The sequence below is a fragment of the Polypterus senegalus genome, chromosome 8, assembly GCF_016835505.1.
Source record: "Polypterus senegalus isolate Bchr_013 chromosome 8, ASM1683550v1, whole genome shotgun sequence".
Classification (NCBI taxonomy): Eukaryota; Metazoa; Chordata; class Cladistia; order Polypteriformes; family Polypteridae; genus Polypterus; species Polypterus senegalus.
Window position 1 is genome coordinate 87469467 of NC_053161.1, and position 24411 is coordinate 87493877.

The following is a 24411-nucleotide window of genomic DNA, read 5'->3' on the forward strand; positions in this document are numbered from 1 at the left end:
CAAATCTGCGGCCCCAGGAACAATCACGATGCAGACGGTTTCTCACCTGTGCACTTAGGTGAGAAACGCCCACATCGTGAATCACCCCAAGAACCGCTTCAGCCACACAACCACCATGCCCCCTCACCAAGCCGTGGGTGCGGTGATTATTTATTTAAAAGTGGCCCTTTTTACATGAGCTGTGGACCCACTACACCACATCCAGTGGGCACAGAAGCATTAGGGTTTACACAGATTATACCATTTTCACAAAACTGTAAACACAAATCTAAAACTACATACTGATGTACAAGCACCCCAAACTTAAAGAACGATATCAGACACAACTTCTGTCTAAATCAAACTCAACTTGATGGCACACACCATTTACTAAATGTAAAGACACCATACAGCATAATACCTGTAACACACAGGTCAGATAAAGTCAAAACATAACTGTACTTTTCTTCTGGGTTAATAAAGTTCCTGTCTATTGTCACACACTTGCACACAGGAGGCAGCTAAATGGCTCAAAAGAAGGTAATTCCCAAACAGACCAGGGGGTTGCAGAGTGCATTAATCCTTTTTATTGTCTCCCCACAGACCAAATGCGGAAAATTCTGCCTGACACCCTGTCACTTCTGGTTCCACCTCCCAAGAAGTCACAGCCCAATGGCCTCATTTCCAGTTCTGTTCCCAAGTTCCCCCCTCTTCCTGCCATCCAACTATATATCCACCATATTTACTGACCTATGCAGTATAAAATATACAAGATGCTGCCCTAAACCTATCTATCTATCTATCTATCTATCTATCTATCTATCTCAATGCAAACAATGCCTCATCCAAAGCTAACTTTACTGTATTTTTATATTGAATCTTTGCTGAAAAACTCATCTTTAGTGTATAAGCGGTAATAAAGAAAAATTATAAATGTAGATTATTGAGGAGTGAAGAAAACTGGCTTAGTATGACAAATTAAAGTTCCTTTTGCTTCTTGTTGATGGAATGATCTTAATTGGGCATAAGCAACATAAACCCATGGAGTCAATGCTGTTTGGCATCAATAGTACATGCTGATGGTGGAAGTGTGATGGTGTGATGAATGTTTTCCAATTACTCTTTTGGACCGCTGATACCCAGTAAAGAGTATCTGAATAGCAGCATGCATCTGAACATAACTGCATCCTTTCATGGCTACAGTTCAACCACACTCAGATGAACAAATGATCATGCACTATGTCACAATCCATGTCATTTTAATTGCCTATTGTGCACATTTTACATGAACTGGAAAACACTGAATGCAGTAAGACCGTGCACCCATCCAATTTGCTGCAACTGCTCAATATCATCATTTCCACATGGTACAACATTCCCAAAATAGTACATCTAGTATACCCAAAGGAGTTCACACTGTTCTGAAGTTCAAATGAGGCACAGTGCACTATTAGATCAGTGCCTCAGGCCTCAGTCTGGACGTGGTGTGCACTTTTCCTGTGTCTTTGTGGGGTTCCCAAAAGACATACATGTTAGATTAATGAGCTATGATAAATTATGAGTGTCGAGGGGCATGGGTGGCTTTGGTTTGGTGTCCTGTAATGAGCTAGTCCTTGTTTTGTACCTGATGCTACCATGCTACTCTGTATTAGAATAAAATAGATTGGAAAATTAACTAATGAATGAGTGAATTAAGTGCACATGCAAAGGAAATCAATTAGTGTCTGTTATTGTGACCTTATGTTACAATCGTAGCAAAGGTGGAGAGCAACTCACATCCCTTGAAACAGAAACCATGTCTTACTTTCTCATTCCAACATACTGTACAAAACTGTAATGAATGACTTTTGGAAGATGAGACACAAGAGAGCAGTTAAGCTGCGTTGACAAATATGACATGGCAACAGTAATGGGGATTTTGTAGTGATGACAGCGGAGTGATGGACCCTCTCTGTACCGTTACGAGGAGCTGGGAATAATCGTAGCAGGATTTAAAGAATTGAAAAGTAACCACATAAGGCTTTGGGGTTTTCTTGTAAAACCCTAGCGACACAGATGAGTAGTCAGCCTTGAGACAGACTTGCCAAGTCACAGCTACATCAACAAGCTTTAAAACAGGTGAAAATGTCTTCTTAACATAAATAACAGGTAGGTCGCTTTATATAATCTTTTAACTTAGCCTAGAGCAAAACATTAAGTACTAGTGTGTAAAATTTATATTATCTGCACACCAATCATTTAAGTTATATAGTGTCTTTCACAGTATATCAAATCTGCTTTACCCAAGTGCCAAAGCAACTTCATGTATTTACTCAGCTGATATTTATTTACTAAGCTGGATTGGATTTTTGCATGTCAGTCAGTCCAGATGTGGTGCGCTTCTAAAAGTGAACACTGTAATGTAATAACTTAGATTAATGTGCGAGCGATGGAGCAATGGATTTAATACTCTGACAACATGGGTAGTTATTAATTAAAAGAACTTTTGGTGCCTTCGTGGTTGAACCTGTGGTCTTCCTCTTTGGCCACCCTGCAGCACCATTCAGATGTAATGGCAAAACCATCTGCCTCACTTTTCCCATCTCCATGAGCCAATCCTGCCTGAGGTTTACCGGAGACCACTTAGGCAGGCTGACAGACCTAAGTGGCCATGAACTGCTCTGTCTGGTCCTCAATCACCACATCCCCAAATCTCTTGTTCCACACTCTCCAGGTAGCCCACCTCCATTTGACAGTATTTTCTAAACACAAGCAGGGAAAGCCAACGCACTTTGGTTATTAAGTTTCTGAGGCAAAACTAATGCTGCACTTCATCAAGACGACTGAGCTTTGCAAGTCAATTAGTATAGCGCCATGCCAATGTCTGAAACACAAGTGGAGATGCAGAGGTTTCCTTTTATTTGACTCTGTTGCTGCTGTTGAACCAGTGCACCTCACTTTTTCTTAAGCAAGTGTATTGATGTACATCGATGAGATAGGGACAGTTTAAATACTCAGTGAAATAGCACAGTATCCGCAGTTCACACATTCTTTCGTGCCGCCTTGACTGTTTTGCTTTTTTTTTCACTGGAAAGTTTGTGCTGCTGTAAATGAACCTCCCGGCGGGGCGTGGACCGGGCTGCCAGACTCGCTTGCGACTGACATTCCTTTTGCTCACAACCGATAGCTGCCTTTCCTGGAAGTGTTCACAGTAATGGGTTTAGAAAAGGAGCGATCGGACACGAGGATTATTATGAACGATGACGAATTCAACAGATCGTTCGAGCCAATACTTCCGAAAAAAGAGAAGGAGGTGGCTGCTCCAGACAGAGACCCGCACGATATAAACTCGCATATAAAGGTAAAAGGTGGGCAGGCTGATGGTGGTGGTTTACTGCGTAATATGAACAGTAGCAGATGATAAAATGTAATGTCAAGTAGAGCCGCGGTGAGCGTGGAATCGGCTTGTAGTTTTGGGGAATTCGAACCGAAACTACAGCTTCAGTCAAGTGCGCTACCTGAAACCACGCCATAAATGTAACTGGCAATATATAATCCGAAAATCGTGTTTATTTATCCTGAATCTTTGTCTCTCTCTCTGTCTCTCTTTCTTTCTCCGCCTCTCTCTCTTCTTGCAGGTTAATTTTGAAGATGTGATCGCCGAACCTGCAGGTACTCACAGCTTTGACAAAGTCTGGGTCTGCAGTCACGCAGTCTTTGAGCTGGTCAAGTATTTGTTCTACGCTTTCTTGACGACGGTTTTAGCAATCCCTCTCTCTTTTGTGGCTGGGATTTATTTCGCGGTGATCAGCGCCATTCATATTTGGTAAGATGACTTGTGGTCCTGGGTCCAAAACATGCCATGTGCAGCTTTAACTGAAATATGTATCATTTGGAGAAAACTTTTCCTAATGTGCTTGGAAAATCCATTTGTGTTGGTAGTCAGGGATCCCTAAGTCAGAATTGGAATTGCAAGGAAACTTTACTTCTAAACGTCTTTCAACTGACTGAACATATCAGATAAACTATAGCATTCCCAGCCACACTTAGTACAATCCAGGAATCTTTGTAGCCAGAAGCCTACCTCAGCTGCACTAAGAGCCAGGCAGGAAAGAGCAGGAGATAGGGCTGCAGGACTCATACACACAATCATCTACACTTCTACATTTTTGCATATCAGGTTGGTACTTTGGGTTTTTGAAGAGGTTCCTAATATGTGGACAAAAAGAAATCATTGTTGTCTACACTCTTAAAAATAATGTTTCTTTACTGGCTTGTATGGTTCCTTGCAGAACTATTGGTTGACAAAACACAATTTCATTTTGGGAAGAGTTGTTTGTATATGAAGTTGGTCCTTTGTGATCAGATAAACATCCTAATATGTAGGAAAAACTGAAATCTTTCATGTATGGTAGGCTATAGCAGGACACTAACAGATTAAGAAAAAAATGAAACTAGGCCTGTGTTACTGTATGAAGCAGTGATTCTTTTAACAACATAATCCTCTGGTATTTCACAAATATGTTACTGTATAGTTATGGTTATTTACTGCATGGAGCCAGTTACAAATCTAAAGGTTCTTTCTGGAACCTTCATTTGGATAGGTCTTTTGGGAACCAAAAATCATTTCCCTATGGCATCGTTCTGACGAGCATTGTGGCACCTTTATTGTTAAGAGTGCAGTAGGCTGCCTAACAGAATTGTGATAGATCAAACAATATTCACTTCACTTCGCTTGTGTTATTGTCCTTTTCAATTGCTAGTTCACAAGCCTAAAATACCATCTCTTCGTGGTTGTTAATGGAGCCTGCTACAGATCTAAATAAAAGGTTCTTTCTAGAACTTACATGTGGATGGTTCCCCTGTGGCATCACTCTGAAGAACCACTTTGGAAACTTTGATATTCAGAGTGCAGGGTTGGTTCCTTCCAAGCACCCACTGCTGCCGAGATTAACTCATTGAAAAAAACAGTTTTTATATAATGAATGAATGGAGCAGTACTTATTAAAAGTAACAGCCTTTCTACAGTGAACACTTCACAGTTTCTTAAATAGAAACCCTGGCAAGTTAAAGGGTGTAAAACGAGTCGCAAAGTGAGGTGGTGGTGTGGATTCAATTTTATTTACTCTTCTGCAATGTTAAAAACATTCCATCTATCCATCCAACCCGCTATATCCTAATTACATGTTCACAGGAGCATGCTGGAGCCAATCCCAGCCAACACAGGGTGCAAGGCAGGAAACAAACCCCGGGCAGGGCACCAGCCCACTGCAGGGCACACACACACACACACACACACACACACACTAGGGACAATTTAGGATCGCCAATGCACCTAACCTGCATGTCTTTGGATTGTGGGAGGAATCCGGAGCACCTGGAGGAAACCCACACAGACACGGGGAGAACATGCAAACTCCACGCAGGGAGGACCTGGGAAGCAAACCTGGGTCTCCTAACTGAGCGGTAGCAGTGCTACCCACTGCTCTACTGTGCCGCCCGTTAAAAACACTGCACAGATTTTAAAATTTAGGTTAATGCTATTAATCAACATAATGCAATAACAGTTCAGACATAAAATGTAATGTTACTTATACTGTGCTTTAATAAACCAGTATCTATCTGTATATACAGTATACAGTGTTATCTGTATTTATCTTCATATTGTTCATTCCATTTTCCTTCAAAATGCTTGCAAAGAAAGAGAAGTGAATAAAAAACCTGCATTGAACTTGCAACCCTATGTTTCACAGTGTGGCTCTAACCATCAAATGCTCTTAGTGTATATCATAATTTATTATTTAAGTTTCCTGCACCTGCGGCATATCTTGGTATCACCAGATACATGGGATGGACCAATTCTAGAGGTGGTTTCTTGATAATTTCTTGACAATGCTGTAAATAAAAAGTCATGTATAACATTATTGGAGGATAGTGCAGCAGATGAGGCATCATGGATACAAATCTCTTGCCTTTTTGTTGTCTGCATGGAGTTTTTACATCCCACCCTTGTCTGCATGGTTTTCCTCCCACTTCCCCAATATGAACGTTAGGCTAATTTGTCATTTCGGAATTGGCCGTGTGTGTGTGTAATTGGGCCTGGCGATGGACTAGTGTCCTGCTCATGACTGTGTCCTACATTTTGACTGATTCTGCTTAGATGGGTTCTGGGCTCCTGTGATCCTGAATTTGAGTAAGAAAGTTTTAAGACTATTATGTTACTTTACATTATTATTATTATTTTTATAGACTTAATATTAGTCTACTAAGTGCTGTAATCCAGTGGGGTGACTCTGGCCATTCTACATTGCAAGAATTATCTGGAGCCAACATAGATTTGTTATCAGTTGAAATATTTACAAACTCACTTATCCAATATAGATGTTGGACACCAATTTCTTTCTCATCAGATGTAATGCTGGACCAAGTCTTGGAACTCACACATAGGATGTGTTAACATAAATGCTCACACTCCCTCCAGGGCAATTTAGATTGCTTAGTAAGTGAATTTATTTGAAATGTGGGAAGAAGTTGTTTTATACATGAAATAAACATACAAATAATTTTACATTCAAAGGCATCTATGCTTGGAATCAAGTTGATGCCCAGGTGCTGTATAAAAGAGCATTGCAGTCAGAAACAACACAATGCCAGATTTAACATAATATACGGGATGATATCATTTATCATCATCTAGGACTGGGTGATGCATGTACTATTTTTGTTTTCTTTTAGCACTTACACCCTAAGTGAACTGTTGAGTTTATGAATTGTACAGTAATTGGGAAAACCGCTGTCTTTTATTTTTATAAAGTCTTTAATCCACACTTACAAGACAGTGAGTGAGTCTACAGCTGGTAGAACGAGTGGCAAAGGCATGCTGAATAAGCCAGCTGGCATAGTGTACTCCATTACCAGGAGCTGTTCTTTTGCCGTATCTGTTTTCCATTATTTTGAATATAAAAGAAAATCTGTACCAACAGTGTTTTACATTGGTTTTGTCCTGTTCAGCTTGATTCTTGGAGTTTTCTTTTTCAATGTCATTAGACTCAAAGCATTATATATACAGTAGTATAAATCTCAACTCAATTATCCAAGTATTGTCAGAAGCTAGTAATTCAATATTATATGCAGTCCTACAATATTTGCCACTGTATCCTTAGTCCGAGACACAGCTTTCACTTATGGACTAAAGTAGCACTCTTGACAAGCTTCATTCAGCAATATAACAATTTGAAAAGTAAAAACGGTTTGAGGATAAAATATCTGGGTTGCAGGGTAAACGTCTAAAATGTCTTGAGATTTATCAGTAGCTATTTGCTTTAAATAGAAATCAAATGGAAAATTAGACAAGAGTTTAGATAAGTTAAGATATGATACATGATTTTGTTGCACTGTGCTTGTTACACTGTGTCTCTTTATACAAGAACTGTCCTTCTATGGAAAATCTTCCTTCACCTTAACAAAATATTAAAAAAGCCCATGTCACATTAAACGACTTTTCCAGCAATTTTCGGTCATTTACATAATCTAAGCGAGTTGGAGGCATTTAGCGGTGCGCTCCCGTGAATGTGACATACCTAACGACTGAGATCAACTAGACTGACTGGCTATGATAATATCAAACAGATTTGGTTTTCTCGTTAGTTGGAGGGGCAGGCTATATACACTGGAGAGCTGAAAACCAATAAATACTCATCCAGAAGTACAACGCATAGAATATAGTGAAGTGGAATAAGGAACTCGCATGTTCTGAACCTTACAAATAGATTAGAAGATCGTCTATCTGATGTGTTATATTTTATGTGTTAAAATAGAATGGAAAAAAGTAAAATAAAATGGCAAAGACAGTGGCTGAACGCACCACAGAAACCATCACACAGCACCAGTACAGCACCCACTGTGTTGGGCAGCATGGGGACTGTGGAACTCACAAACAGAAGAAAAGTTTGCCTTCCTGATGTCTTGAATAATGATGGAAAAAATTAATATATAGCAGATAATGGCCGCAGAACTTGCTGCACCTGTTAACCCTTCAGACAGCGCTGACTCCATCAGGCAGCGCGCTATTGGCTCTCAGAAAAAGAGGTGAGCGCAACTGCAGTAGAAGATTAGTTGCTAAATGTCACATAGGCTACGATTTTCAGTCGTGTAATTTGACATGGTACATTGGCAAAATCAGCGACTGCACTGACTGAGATGTTGTTGTGTGATATCTTATAAACATATTTGTTTGGGGAAGGTTTGATGTATTTGGATGAAATATTTATTGGGTGAATAAGTGCAGAGTTGAGATAAACATGGGTTAATTGACTGAGGGTTATCCTTGTCAGGTTGTCCAGCAGCATAAATATATTGTAGTTCTATTTTGGGAATTTTTCTATTTATTTTGCCTCAAAATTAATTTTATTAATTGTTAAAATTTCTGCTAGTTACAACCTTGATGGCATCATCCTGGTTCATGCTGTGCTTCTAATTCAAAAATACTTCCTTGTCCCGAGATTACAATTGCTGTTTAACATTTTTAAATATCTGCCAGATCCTGATATGCTCTTGCTGGTCGCTGTCTTTCTTTGTAAAAGATCTAAACTCCATACCTTTTTGGTTGCTACACAGAAATCAACAGCCACATCATTTAGTGCTTCATAAAGACATCTTGAAAAAAATCATTTATATTTTAATACTTATTTATACCTTTTCTTGTGCCCAAAGCAGCCAGAATAGCCTCAAACTCCCCACGAAAGACAGCACAATTAAAAAATGTAAGATGTGGGGGGTAGAAAATTAAAAAATTGTATGTAATTTAAATTCATTAATACCTTTACCTCACTGTGATTGTGCTCAAGACCATTCCACTTTGTAAAGAGTGCTTTGAGTACTGAGAAAAGCACTATATAAATATAAAGAATTATTATTATAAAGGAGGCTGGCAGTAGTGATCTTATCTCCCATCGCATAGAGTTTTCTGTGTCCATTCTAAACGCTGGAGTGTGTTTCATGATAGCCACATATGTGCACAGATGATTATGTTGATGTTGACAGGAAATGTTGATGCTGATGATATTGACTGGCACAAAGATTCAAGGGGCTTGACTTAACATACTAAGAAGTTCAGGTACAGGCAAATAACATGGATAGTTCAGCCTGTCACACTGTATTTTTAATAGATGGCTGACTGAAAATGCAAAGAAAAAGTGCTAAGAATGTGCTCCTGTTGAAAAGAACTTCTTAAAGTATAGTTTTTCCTTTTTTGTGTAATCTTGTCCATTTTATCACGCATACCACAGAGCACCGCTTTCCTTTAATTTTTTTTTGTTTTTTTTTATTATCTTTATTTACAATTTTCCATATCATTTTAGTCCTGCGGTGGACTGGCGCCCTGCCGGGGATTTGTTTTTACCTTGCACCCTGTGTTGGCTGGGATTGGCTCCAGCAGACCCCCGTGACCCTGTGTTAGGGTATAGTGGGTTGGACGATGACTGACTGACTGACATATCATTTTAACACAGTTTTGTTGCACCGTAATAATGTGTGCAACATTACCCTAACAATATCTGAATCAAAAACTCCTAAACAGCATGATGACCTGACCCAAACTAATATCTCTGAAAATACTTTTCCTTTTCAAATGCAAAATAATAAGTCAATCCCTACTGTCGCCATCCTAACAGCAGGCTTTCACTTTGCCTACTTTCTTGAATAGAGTCAAACTCATGCATTAAAAGGACTACCTTACTTAGATGTACTATTTTCTACCCACAATCCTCACTCAAAACTCAGGAACATTTGTGCATTATTGTGCATTATTGGCACTGACTGTGCGGCAAAGAAATGTGTTTGTTCTCCATTTTACATATTTATTATTCAACTTTAAGAGGTTATCTCTGGAACCAAGGTGATGGGTCCCAGCTACAAGAAAGATCCACAAAATGTAAGCTACGCTTCAGTCCAGTGAAAACTATACTTGTTTGATAAATAAACTAACAACAGTATTGGTGATAGTGGGTACATTATTTAGTGTTACCTCTGTGGCCAGAGTGACGTCTGCTGGTAGCTGAAGTAAGTGTAGAACCACTAAAGTGTGGGTGGATAGATTAAAACGTTTCACTGAACTGAATTTGTCCAGTACTAGCAGTTCAAAAACAAGCAAACAGACATTCAGAATAGGTTTTTGTTCTTCCTTACCCTTGGCTATACCGGGCACCACCCTTGACCTCACCTATTACATGGTACCTGTCTTTTCTGTCACATGTTTGTTAGTCACAATGGAGCTTTTGCTTATTTTCCGCTTTATTTAAACTGCCAGCTGACATTCACTCATAAGTAAACAATTGTGAATTTTCAAGTTCAAGTTTTATAAGTCTCTTTGCTTTTGCATTTCTCTGCTTCTCATGATGACATCCTTATTCTTAGTCATTTTTTTATCTGATTAGTTTAGTGATACTGCCTTGCCGAGCCATATCTGTTGATCCTGTGACTGCCAGTATGACACTTCTGGATTTGTATTTTAACTAAGTCACCACTCACTGTGATTTCTAAATTCTAATCCAAGACCTTTGTACTCATGAATAACACAACAAATGATGGATAATAGAGAATGCTAAAATTACAAATGAAATACCTTATTGAGTTAAGCCAAGAGCCAGGGCACCAAGCTAGTATATAAACAAATAGCAGCATTGAAAAGTTTTTAAGATATGCAATAGCTATGGCATATTTCCTGGGTTGCTTTACATAACCTCGGCTAAATACATTTTTTTTAGCACCAGCAGCTCATATGTCTCCACGCAGACAGAAAAGCAATAAGCAATGCCCCCAAGGGAAAGCTGATAGGGCATGAGGCAGGTGTGTTGCTTCAGGTGCGGTGGCTGTTTAGATGACATGTGTAAATCAAGCAGGAGAGACGCTACGACAAAAAATGTGCTTCCAATACCTAATAAATAACAGCAATAATAACTAACAAATAAAATTAAACTGCCTTAGATAATCCAATGTGTGTTGATACTAATCACATCTCGTACCAGGAAATGTTTGGGACAAGACATAAGCATAGTATAGATAGGTTTTAACATAATTTGTTAAATAATATAATAAAGCAACCACCAACAGTAAGAAAACATAACTTATTATTATGAATTTACAAATCATAACTTATTCCATCTAGCTTGTTACATTTTCTTACAGCTATGCTTTCCCAGCATTTCATCTGGCCATTTATTAGAAAGTTAAATAAAAATGAGAGAAGACTATTAATTCCATCAGGGTCATTTGGTTAAGAAGTAATTAACCTGTTCCAATATCTAATCAAAATACTTTTTAAAAGCTGTTAAGGTATCTGTTTCATTTTCATGACTGCATAGTTTCCAGATTCCCACAGTATTATGACTTTTAAAAGATGGCAACAGGTCACATGGCATGTAAGTCAAAGTTATGATTAGAGCCTAATTAGGAAGGGCAAAACACCTTGCCAACTCAAAACCTTCAATATTTGAAGTAATTTATTAATTTATTTTTTAAATCCAATCCAAAACTCAAAGACCCTAATAAAAAGCCAAATGTAAAAGAACACAAAAATCAATGAAAGATACAAAGACCACTGCCTTACCAAAAAGAGAAATACATAAAAAGGAGCTGCATGCCTCTGCTACTAATAGCACATGTCACAACTGTGCTGGCAGGTTTCTTTAGTGGAACTCTTGGGGGAAATGCTGATTGAATCAAGGCAAGGTGTTATGTTTTAGTAACATTTAACACGTTTTAGTCACCTCTTTTTTAACTTTTTTTTGCCATATAGATTTTGACCGATACTAAAACTGATTCTACTTTAAAAAATACACATTTAAAATGTGCTTAAAGTTCTTTGTATATTTTCAAGTCTTATTTTGAACCATTTTGTTCTATATAGCGCATCATGTTGCCATGTTGTGCATTTATTTACTATGGTTACCAACCAGAAGTGTGCAAGTTTACGCTATCTTTGGGCAAAAACTTATCACCAGCACTCTCAGATTATCCAACATTGTACAGTCACTTAAACTACGGGTGGATCACAGGTTGATACTGTTGGGTCACATTGAGTCATGACTCACTGTTTTATATAATGGGAATGAGTTGTGTACGATTTATGAACCTAATAGGTTGTTTAAACAATTAAAATTGCCCTGCTGTGACTGTCAAAAGTAATTCTTGTAGGTTGAAAGCTATGACTGTTGGCGATGATTCTCCCAATCTGACGGTCATCATGGTCTGGGTCTCGAAGACATTAAGAAGGGTAGATAAGCGTCATGAGAAAAAAACAATCAAGGAACCCTGCAATTTTGAATTGAAGTTATTTGAGTGTGTGCTGTACGTCACTTTATTTGTGACCTCCAATTTTAATAGATTTCTCACTTTGTTTTCTTCGACTTCAACTTTTGGTTTCTGATTTAGACTTTGCCAAAAGAGAGAACTGATTCTTGGCCATGAACATTCAGTCAGTTTTCTTTAGAAAAAAGAGATACATTATAAAAATAACAAAAAAGAAACAATACAAGAAAACAACCAAAATCATGACAATTGCATGTATACCAAATATACAGTATCATATCAACTAAACACATAAATGGTGGTGAACTTTGAATACAAGCACACAAAACATCACAAAATGGGGACAGAAGGATGTTACCAAAATAATGTTAAAATAAATCAACCACAAAAATAACAGTCCATTTTGTACAAAAATAATTCCAGTGAACAGTGAATGGCTAATATAAAGCCTTTCCTACATAGAAGTGCTTCCTGGTTTCCATCATTGTCCTCGAGTACATGATTTACTGTTTAACTGAAAGAATTCTGATGGACATCACATGGATGAGAACCTTGAAGACTTTGACTTTACTTCCCTTATACTCTTAAATTAAAACATGTCCTTTAGTCTAGGGATAGACTTGAAGGCTTTACTCTATGCAGCTTTTAAAGCTACCATGTCTTTTTTATAGCATGGTGTTCAGCACTGTTCATAGTACTCTAAATGAAGCTTCCCTTCTGTCTTAATGTTCTTGAGCGAATTGGTGAGAGTCAGGATCAGGAGGTATAAAGAGACCAGTCATAAAAAGCAAAAACGTGAGACAAAATGTAGTCCCAAAAAATCAAAGCTACCTAAGTATTCTTTCGCTATATAACTTATATGAACAAACATTTTAGATCTTTAAGTATTTTATTTATAAAGTTGAATTTTTTTTTTCTCTGTTTCGCCTTATACACTTTCTTGTATTAGGAATTTGTTAGTTTTTGCATACCCCTTGGGGTCAGAGCGCAGGGACAGCCATTGTACAGCACCCCTGGAGCAATTGAAGGTTAAGGGCCTTGCTCAAGGGCCCAGCAGAGTAGGACCTGTTTTGGCAGTGACGGGGATTCAAACCAGCAACCTTCGGGATACCAGCGCAGATCCTTAGCCTCAGAGCCACCACTCCACCCTAGATATATATATATATATATATATATATATATATATATATATATATATATATATATATATATATATATATATAATATAATAGAATATAAATAGTAATTCACCACAGTCTTAAATAGGGAGCACATAATGATGTAACAACACCTACCCCAGTAACATCACAGATCCATCCAACCATTATCCAGCCCACTATATCCTACCTTCAGGGTCACGGGGGTCTGCTGGAGCCAGTCCCAGCCAACACAGGGAGCAAGGCAGGAAACAAACCCTGGGCAGGGCACCAGCCCACCACAGGGCACACACACACACCAAACACACGCTAGGGACAAGTTAGGAACACCAATGCACCTAACCTGCAAGTCTTTGGACTGTGGGAGGAAACCCACGGAGACACGGGGAGAACATGCAAACTCCACACATGGAGGACCTGGGAACCGAAACTCCTAACTGTGAGGCAGCAGCACTACCCACTGCACCACTGTGCCCCCCAACATCACAGATGAAATAATAAATTAAAATAAAAAGAAATGCGAACCAAAAATAAAGAAAGCTGAATCAAAATATTAGAAAACTAAATTTTGAAGTGCTATGTATTGTATATATCATGTTGAGATCTACTGTGTTTGCTCACTTTGAGGTATTGTCCAAGTCTTTGTTTATTGCCTTCTCATACCTGTTTAATTTGGATTTTTTTTACAAAATGCACAAGTTTAGACTTGCAATTAAGTTTTGCAACACAGTTATTTCTTGCTACTAATTTATTACAGTATTGTTTGAACATATTCATATACTCCTACTTTTTTTATATCATCTCCATCAATCTCCATCAGCTTGACATGGCTGTTAGTAGCAAGAAACAATATCTCGTATATTCTTTTTGAAAACTTTAATAATACAGTTCAGTCTTTTGTTTTCCAATCTGTTGAACAAATTTGTGTTCGAATCAGATTTGTGATCAACATACTGTAGGTTTTGAGGGACTCCATTTGCTCATACTATTTAACATCCTAAGGCATCAATAATGTTTTCAAACTTCCCTAAAATAAACAGAATTTACTTGCACGTGTTTTAGCAGCAGCACTGCTACATACATTGTCATATGTACAATTTATAGTAAGAAATTCAGTAAGTGCCCCCTGTGAATGCACATTATCACATGACGCCACTATGAGGGCCAATTGCTTATGAAACAGATTTTTCTGTAGCACTGCTGTAACTCATTGTAGTTCAGTGTAGTTCACTAGCACACTGTTTCCATCTAACCACTTTTTTTTTTTTTTGCTCATGGGTGCTGTTTTTCAGTTGTCTAAGGGATTTACATTGGCACAGCACAGTATTTGTTTTAGACACAGACATTGACAGTGGGCCAGTTTAAGTCAACCAGTTAACTGACATTAACATGTTTGTAATTGGCATTTGGGAGGAACACTGGACTACCTTGACAAAACACCATTCAGACACTGAGAAAATGTGTAAACCTCACGTGGATGTTGACCAGACCAGGATTTAATCCTTGTCGTGTGGAGCTGTGAGAGAGTAATGCTAACCAACATGCCACTCCTACCTTGAAAACTATTGAATTATAACAGCTCACCTCCATGATTTACTGTTTCTGTCTAACCGTCTGGTAGAGTGAGGTTTTGAGAGCAGGAGCACAGCAGAGGGGGCAACTCCAGGTCTTACTTTACTTAGTCAGCCATGTGCAAGCAGAGTGAGCCGAAACAAACAAAATCAACACAGTGTGGGATGCATGGAGCAGGAACAACAGTTTCTATATTCAGGTCTATGATCTAAGTCTTTATGGCTGTAAGCCACAAAATGCATTTCATATAAAATAAAGTAGTGAGTTGCTTTTCAAGGTAGGCATTAAAATAATGGAGATAGAGCAGGACTGCCACCACATCCACCTGTAGCAGGTTTTCTGAAACAGCTTAATGATAAGTGAATTCTGAAAACAAAAAAGAAGTTTAAGAACACAAAAACATTCTTATTTTATTTTCAGCAAGCTTAAAACTTTAACTGTTTCTTTTTTAATTGTTGATGTTATATATTGTGGTAGTGTTGTCACAAAAGAAATGGCTGTTTTTAATTTCACTTATCATTGGACACCTGATTTAAAAAATAAATATTTTCCATATTTAGGGCATTGAAGACAATTAATGTTTTAACTTATAAGGTCAAGAGTCAGTTAAGAAGATGCTTTTTTTTCTTTTATACATGCTGCAAATGCAATACAATGATTTCCTGTCACTTAGAAATACAGGAATGAAATGTGAACAGTTTTGGTTTTGGACACAATTGTATTTAAAAACATGAAAATACACATTTAATGCACTTTTTAAGTTAACCGTTTCTGCCAGAAAATGAATAAAAAAACGTTTGGCATACCAGGGATCGTAACAGAAACTGGAAAGTAAAACCATATAATTTTAGTTTTTAAATACATACATTACCTTATAGATAATCTTTTGTGGATGACATATGATTGTGATGAATTTTTGTCTTATATACAGTGCCCTGAAAAATGATTCACATTGTATTGTCTCTGATTCTAAACTTACAATATAGTAAGGAAGGTTTTTTTCTAGCTGTTTTACAAAACAGTGTATGTTAGGCCAAATCAAATGAAACACAAAGAATAAAAAAAATCATAACTGTGAGATTTAATCCCTTTGTAAATCCAACGCTATTTTACTTAGAAATTGATGAATCATTAACACGTTCTTGATTAAATGATGTGATAAATCCCGTCTCTCACTGATTTCCAACAGTATGGTAGAGATTTTCAATGAATGAACCCAAAATGAAGACAAAAGAGCACTCAAAACAAGTGAGGAATATAATTGTAGTGAAGGGTACAAGACCATCTCAAAGGCACTGATCATACCTTGACATTCAGTGTAGTCTAAAATAATCCTGCTAAACGTAGTCCAAGAGACCAATGTCACCAATTGAAGTCAGTGACTACTAGAGCAGAGTATGTTCACATCTCCAAGGCATTCCACAAAAAGGACATTTTACAGATGAGTGACACGGAAGAAGCTCAGGTTCAAGTTCAAGTCCTTAACTGTAAAGAATTGGTAAAATGTCTCATATTGCCAAGAGGGGGTAGAAAGTTTTATGGTTTGTGAAGACTAAAGTGGAACTTTTTTGTCTTAAATGCTAAGCAGTATGTGTGGAGTAAATTTAACAATGCACATCAACCAGGTGACACCATCCTCGCTTTAAAATATAGTGATAGCCGCAGTAACAGTAATCTCAAGATCGATGAAAAGATGACTGCTGCACAATGCAGACATATAAAATGGAGGAAAACCTGCTTCTGTCTTCCAGAAAGCTTAAACTGGTGAGGAGCTTTGTCTTTCAACAAGACAATGACCCAAAGCACACTATGTGGCAACAATTGAGGAGCTTAAAATTAAGAAAATTGATGTAATTAGGCCAAATCAGAATCCTGACCTTAAACCAATTGAAAATATGTCTGCGCAACTTTTCAAGGAAGAATGGAAGAATCTTGCTCCATCACTTTTTTATGAAATTAACAGAGACTTATGGAAAAGATTATTTGCTGCAAGAGCTGTGAAAAATGTCTCAACCAAGTACTGCGTGGGGTATAGGAATGCTTACAAATTGTTGACATTTCAGCTTTCGGAACAGAATTTTTGAATGGTTTATAATTTTCTTTGCAATGGAAAATGGATGGATGGATGGATGTGAAAAAATGGGTGCTTGATTTGCAAATAAAACTTCCCAATCTAGTTGATTAAAATCCCAGTTTGTGACATACATTTATATGAATAATAGGTTGAGGACTGAATATTTTTTCATGGCAGTGTACCTTATTAATGCCTGCCATTAGTGTTTACACTGCAATCACAAGGATAAATAATTTAGCACCTTGTATGTATATATACACTCACCTAAAGGATTATTAGGAACACCATACTAATATGGTGTTTGACCCCCTTTCGCCTTCAGAACTGCCTTAATTTACGTGGCATTGATTCAACAAGGTGCTGAAAGCATTCTTTAGAAATGTTGGCCCATATTGATAGGATAGCATCTTGCAGTTGATGGAGATTTGTGGGATGCACATCCAGGGCACAAAGCTCCCGTTCCACCACATCCCAAAGATGCTCTATTGGGTTGAGATCTGGTGACTGTGGGGGCCATTTTAGTACAGTGAACTCATTGTCATGTTCTAGAAACCAACTGAAATGATTTGAGCTTTGTGACATGGTGCATTATCCTGCTGGAAGTAGCCATCAGAGGATGGGTACATGGTGGTCATGAAGGGATGGACATGGTCAGAAACAATGCTCAGGTAGCCCGTGGCATTTAAACGATGCCCGATTGGCACTAAGGGGGCTAAAGTGTACCAAGAATACATCCCCCACACCATTACACCACCACCACCAGCCTGCACAGTGGTAACAAGGCATGATGGATCCATGTTCTCATTCTGTTTACGCCAAATTCTGACTCTACCATTTGAATGTCTCAACAGAAATCGAGACTCATCAGACCAGGCAACATTTTTCTAGTCTTCAACTGTCCAATTTTGGTGAGCTCGTGCAAATTGTAGCCTCTTTTTCCTATTTGTAGTGGAGATGAGTGGTACCCAGTGGGGTCTTCTGCTGTCGTAGCCCATCCGCCTCAAGGTTGTGCGTGTTGTGGCTTCACAAATGCTTTGCTGCCTACCTCGGTTGTAACGAGTGATTATTTCAGTCAAAGTTGCTCTTCTATCAGCTTGAATCAGTCAGCCCATTCTCCTCTGACCTCTAGCATCAACAAGGCATTTTCACCCACAGGACAGCCGATTACTGGATGTTTTTCCCTTTTCACACCATTCTTTGTAAACCCTAGAAATGGTTGTGCATGAAAATCCCAGTAACTGATTGTGAAATACTCAGACCGGCCCGTCTGGCACCAACAACCATGCCACGCTCAAAATTGCATAAATCACCTTTCTTTCCTATTCTGACATTCAGTTTGGAGTTCAGGAGATTGTCTTGACCAGGACCACACCCTAAATGCATTGAAGCAACTGCCATGTGATTGGTTGATTAGATAATTGCATTAATGAGAAATTGAACAGGTGTTCCTAATAATCCTTTAGGTGAGTGTATATATATATATATATATATATATATATATATATATATATATATATATATATATAGGTATATATAGGGGCAGCACAGTGACGCAGTGGGTATTGCTGCTGCCTCGGAATTAGGAGACCTTCGTTCGCTTTCCTGGTCCTCCCTGCATGGGGTTTGCATGTTCTCCCCGTGTCTGCATGGGTTTCCTCCGGGTGCTCCGGTTTCCTCCCACAGTCCAAAGACATGCAGGTTAGGTGCATTGCCGATCCTAAATTGTCTCTACTGTGTGCTTGGTGTGTGGGTGTGTGTGTGCCCTGCAGTGGGCTGGTGCCCTGCCCGGGGTTTGTTTCCTGCCTTCCGCCCTGTGTTGACTGGGATTGGCTCCAGCAGACCCCCGTGACCCTGTACTTAGGGGTTGGATAATGGATGGACATATATATACATATATATATATATATATATATATATATATATACAGTGGAACCTCTAGATACGATCACCTCTGTAAACGAGAAATTCAAGATAAGAGAAAAGTATGAGCGAAAAATTCAGATCTAAATACGAGCATTGGCTCGCATAACGAGCCACGAGCCAGGCTGTGGTTATGCATGACGCGTTTCCCAATCTGCCTCGACTCGGGGATTCACCCAAGCTGACGCTGCCAGCCCGTCAGCTCACTCAGTGTTCCTTTTTCTCCCGTAGCGTGAGGATCTACGCGTTTGTGCGCTTGTGATTTCATTGTTTCGCTCTAGCAGTTCGCCATATAAGCGTATCCAAAAATATTCTGGACATGCAGACAGAGAATAGGAGACGATTGCCCTCAAGAGGAGTACTAGGGTGTTGTACCGTGTTAGCCATTATGAATGTAGAAAAGCCAAGCAAAATGACACCTTTTATTGGCTAACTAAAAAGATTACAATATGGAAGCTTTGACTACATCTTGCCTGAAGAAGGGGCCTGTGTTGCCTCGAAAGCTTGCATATTGTAATCTTTTTAGTTAGCCAATAAAAGGTGTCATTTTGCTTGGCTTTTCTCTACCCTCAAGAGGAGAGAGAGAGAGATGCGCGAGCGAGCGAGCAAGAGAGATAAGGAGAGGGAGACACCCACGAGAGAGAAGAACCATCAGCTCAGTTATGATCACATGACGCTCAGCAGACAAAGTGTATCCACACTTATTTATCAGTGTTATTTGTTAGGAAAATTGATTTTAATGTTGATATTTTTGGGGGTGCGGAATGGATTAACTGGATTTCCATTATTTTCAATGGGGAAATTTTGTTCTAGATACAAGAAATTTGCTATACAAGCTCAGTGCTGGAACGAATTAAACTCGTATTTAGAGGTTCCACTGTATATATATATATATATATATATATATATATATATATATATATATATATATACATATAGTACAGGCCAAAAGTTTGGACACACCTCCTCATTGAATGTGTTTTCTTTATTTTCATGACCATTTACATTGGTAGATTCTCACTGAAGGCATCAAAACTATGAATGAACACATGTGGAGTTATATACTTAACAAAAAAGGTGAAATAACTGAAAACATGTTTTATATTCTAGTTTCTTCAAAATAGCCACCCTTTGCTCTGATTACTGCTGTGCACACTCTTGGCATTCTCTCGATGAGCTTCAACAGGTAGTCACCTGAAATGGTTTTATTAAAATAAAAAAAACACATTGAATGAAGAGGTGTGTCCAAACTTTTGGCCTGTACTGTATATATATATATATATATATATACACACTGCGGTGGGCTGGCACCCTGCCCGGGGTTTGCTTCCTGCCTTGCGTCCTGTGTTGGCTGGGATTGGCTCCAGAAGACCTCTGTGACCCTGTAGTTAGTATATAGCAGGTTGGATAGTGGATGGATGGATATATATAGATATATAGGTTTGCAATTGTTCATATGGAAAACGACATGTAGGTTATTCTTGTTACCATAGTTTTATGAACTCAATAGCTTTATTAACTTAATTAACTAAAAAGAATGTAACAATGGCACAGTGCACTTGGGTTCAATCCCTTAAGTGCTCAAATTATCTAACCCACTTTTGGCCACCCGGTGTATATACATACAAATCTACTCTGATTAACACATTGTTGCCACCATTGTGGGAGATGGAAAATCTGCTGGACTCTGTTCCAGCAATGCATACACAGTAGGATCTTATGGTGCTCTGTTGCCATGTCTCAGATTGTCATGCGTCATAACCTTTAGGGAGCTTATCAGTATTTTGGCATGGTGCATTTCATAACTGGCCACCAAGGACCTGATCAGCAGTGCCTGTGTTCCTGTCTTTAAAGTGCTTTACCCATCATCTGACACTGCTAGGAAATACTCAGGTATCTGCTGAGTAATGCTGAACTTGTGTATAAATATCAGCTACCAAAGATTTTCTTCAGAAGAAGAAATTTAGCCCTAGCATACAGCCAAAAACATGTCTCCCAGCTATTGTGCCCCCAACTATTAACATACATCTTAGGTAAGTTATGTAATTTTTCATTCTGGAAACAAAAGATGTAATTGCTAGTTATGATAGCCACATTCCAGTATTGACAGATATTTCTTGCTAATTCCAGTATGTTCTTTACTTTTGGTACTAAAGCTGTATTTGATCCATTATATTTTCTTTTCACAGGATTGTGATGCCATGTGTCAAGACCTGTCTCATGGCTTTGCCACCTGTCAAAGCCATCTGGAAAACCATTGTGGACATGTTTATTTCTCCATTCTTTGAGAGCATTGGAAAGTGTTTATCTTCATTCAAAATAAATAAAATACAGGACTAATATTCAAAGGATTTTATAATTGATATAGCTTTATATTTTAAACACCAAAGAACTGAGTTTCTTTTCTCCCTTTACATATAGTAAATCTGTATCACACACTGGATAGTGTCCTGTATAATCCTGAACAAATGACATATACAGCTTGCCAAATGCAGCAAATCTGTAAAATATACTGCCTATAATGCTGAGCAGCCTTTTAAGCTCTTACTGTATAAGGCATAGGGTATAGGTAGTGTACACAGAGAGAAGATACAAGCAGCTCTAACATCATGAACATTTGACTTTGCACTACTAAATGGTGCCCTTAATGGGTTTTGATGTTTTTAATCTGCTAAAAATACTGCTGTTTAAACTATTAGAGTGCTAGGTGGCATACTAAATACTATAGTATATAATATCTGTACTATATATAATGTTTATGCTGTATGGTGCACATGTATGCACATATCCCTTGTATTTGTGTTGTTTTATTGAGGGGTTGAAGATGTATAAGGTCTGAACAGTGGTAGAATAAATACTAATTGAATGAAAGCAGAACTTAGAAATTATATTTATACACTCTGCTTTAAACAGTACATATGGAGCAGCATCTGCTGTATAAATTTGTAATGAAAGTTATTTCCATGCCAAAGACTACTAAAAAGATGTTTATTGTGACCTTTGCAAGGTGTATATAGTTACATAGACATTCCCACAATTCAGTTTTTTAACAATAAAGATATTTTATTTGAATTTTTGTTTGAGATTTCAGCAGTTGTCATAATCGCAAAATTAACATGAGAGCACTTTGTAAATCACTTTCGGTTCATCCCTATGTGAGTGCCTCTTTTGTTCCATATTGTATATAAAATGTTCATGCTCTCGATGCAGGTTTGTAAAATCACTGGATGAGTGAATATAATGTGTTCTGTTCTAATACATGATAAGTGTAGGCTACTGTCTCTGATTAATCAGGGTGCACAATACTTTTTCACTATACTTTGATTCCACTCTACAATGACTGCATTTTTGCTTCTAGTTGAAAGACAGTCAAACTTATGTTTTTCCATTGATAGTTTCCATCTGCAAACTCAGAATACACTAAGTTTTATACTGAAATTGGCATGACTTGTGATCTTGAAATAACTGAACATGGGCCATCATTCTACACAAAAAAACTGAAGAAAAATTCAGATGTAACCAGCACTGAAAACATGGTGGCATACAGCATTTGGTTTTTATTTTCTAAACTACAGTACATGATTACTTGATTAGTGCTCAAGGGTTTTACATTCAAATGTACTCCTTTCCCAGCTTATAACTGTAAACAAAGTGATTTTCTTTAAGTTTAAGATATTGTAGTTTGCTTGAAAAGAATGCATTTATTTAAATGAGACGAGAACGAGATGAATGTGTACTCCTGCTAAACAGTTTATGGTGTCGCTGCACGCTGCAGTTGGTAAAGATGGGCAACAAAAAGAGTTAACGAAAGGCTGTGTGTGTTCTACAAAAGGAAGATAATATTCATAAGTGATAAAGCTAATAACAAATTTATTAAAGTATGAGCAGAGGAAGCTAAAATCTGTGTGTTAGTGGTGAGGCATAAACAATGTCCTTTCTGCTCTCTTTCCTGTGTACTGTTTTTATTTTTAAGAAATTAAATCTTATGTGATGCTTATCTTATAAAGTGATGGTACATACAACATAAATGGTGTTAACCTGTTATTTCAAAATATTTTGTATATCTTTGCTAAGTGAGTGATATAAAAGAAAATATTTCAAAAGAGACAAATGTACCTGCATGATGTATATAATTCAGCTGTAACAGAGAAACTTATTTAATAAAAGGCAATAAATTGTTTGTAAAAATAAAAATAAATTATTAAGTTTATGGCATATGAGCATTTGTTTCTGATGTTATGTATACTCTGTTTATCTGTCTTCTACTTGTTGCAGTCTAACGCATTTCTCAAGAGCCCAACAATTACAGTGGCTGATTTTTTCTCCTTTGGACAAGGGCTGACAGTTGTCTTCTAAATTTTGTGACACACAACAGACTTGAGATTTAGTCTGGTGTATTGTCATGTGTACATGGTAGAATGAAATGTGCACTTTCATATCATCTCAGAACAAAATCAATCAATAAACAAAACATTTACTTTAGCATGGAACACATACAGGATATACAATATATAAAATATGGATTTGCAAGTGTTGGACACTAATCATACACACTGTTTACTATGTTACAATATTTATGTTATGTTACAATATTTGAATTCTCACAATTGACTGTTTGGCACCCTTACTGACTCTCTCACACATACACACACACTTACAGGGCCAGTTTATCAACACACATGAATATCCACAGGAAAAGCCACAAAAGCACAGCGAAAAAGTGTAAACACCACATAGACAGCAAATGGATGCAGTAATAGAATCTACAACATCAACTAGTACACCACAGGGTTCACCTGGGAAACCAATGAAAATGTGTATGTAAAGCAGCTGCTAAAGAATGTTACTTTGCATTGTTTCAGTCATAAGGCAGTTCATATGCATATTGTTGGTAGGTATTATCCTGGACCATGGAAAACTACTGCAACTAGGAGGGGCAATGAGGATTGGGTTTGGTGGGTGAGACTGAAGATGAATATGCAGATATTACTGCAGGATTTACTACAGGATTTCTACAGGAAACAACATTGCATGTGGTACTCTGTTATGTTATAAAGATAATTAAAACTCATTAAAAGCCAGTTTAAATTGCAATGTATCAGTACTCTGGATTGGGAACAGAGCATGAAAGCAACATTTCTCTACCAAATTATGGATTTGAGTGAATGTATACTGATAAGTAACAGTAAAAATGAATAATTACTCCTATTCACTAAAATGCGCTGTTCTCAATTGTTTTATTTCTCTCAACCATTCTTGACAAGAGACTTACAGCATGCACTATACAACAAAATTGGTAATTGGCCTGTAGTGCTTTATTCAGTTTCCTTATCATTTATATTGCTATACTGTATCTCATAATCTGGATTTTTCTTTCATTTCCTCTGTATTCTTGCTGTCATGTGTGCACACACCACCCCATAG

At 37.8% G+C, this 24411-nt stretch overlaps 1 protein-coding gene across 1 annotated transcript; it reads left to right on the forward strand.

The window, feature by feature from the left end:
* Positions 1-3100: 3100 nt before the first annotated feature.
* Positions 3101-23207, forward strand: cav2 (caveolin 2). Its single transcript, XM_039761383.1, has 3 exons — positions 3101-3319; positions 3597-3784; positions 21177-23207. The coding sequence occupies exons 1-3, from the start codon at positions 3173-3175 to the stop codon at positions 21325-21327; spliced, it is 486 nt and encodes a 161-aa protein (XP_039617317.1). The 5' UTR covers positions 3101-3172; the 3' UTR covers positions 21328-23207.
* The last annotated feature ends 1204 nt before the right edge of the window (positions 23208-24411 follow it).

Bases quoted from the DNA above. Each gene is read 5' to 3' on its own strand.
- cav2 (XM_039761383.1), top strand. From the start codon at position 3,173: ATGGGTTTAGAAAAGGAGCGATCGGACACGAGGATTATTATGAACGAT. The intron at 3,320-3,596 runs GTAAAAGGTGGG...CTCTTCTTGCAG, and splicing joins ATATAAACTCGCATATAAAG to GTTAATTTTGAAGATGTGAT. The intron at 3,785-21,176 runs GTAAGATGACTT...TTCTTTTCACAG, and splicing joins ATCAGCGCCATTCATATTTG to GATTGTGATGCCATGTGTCA.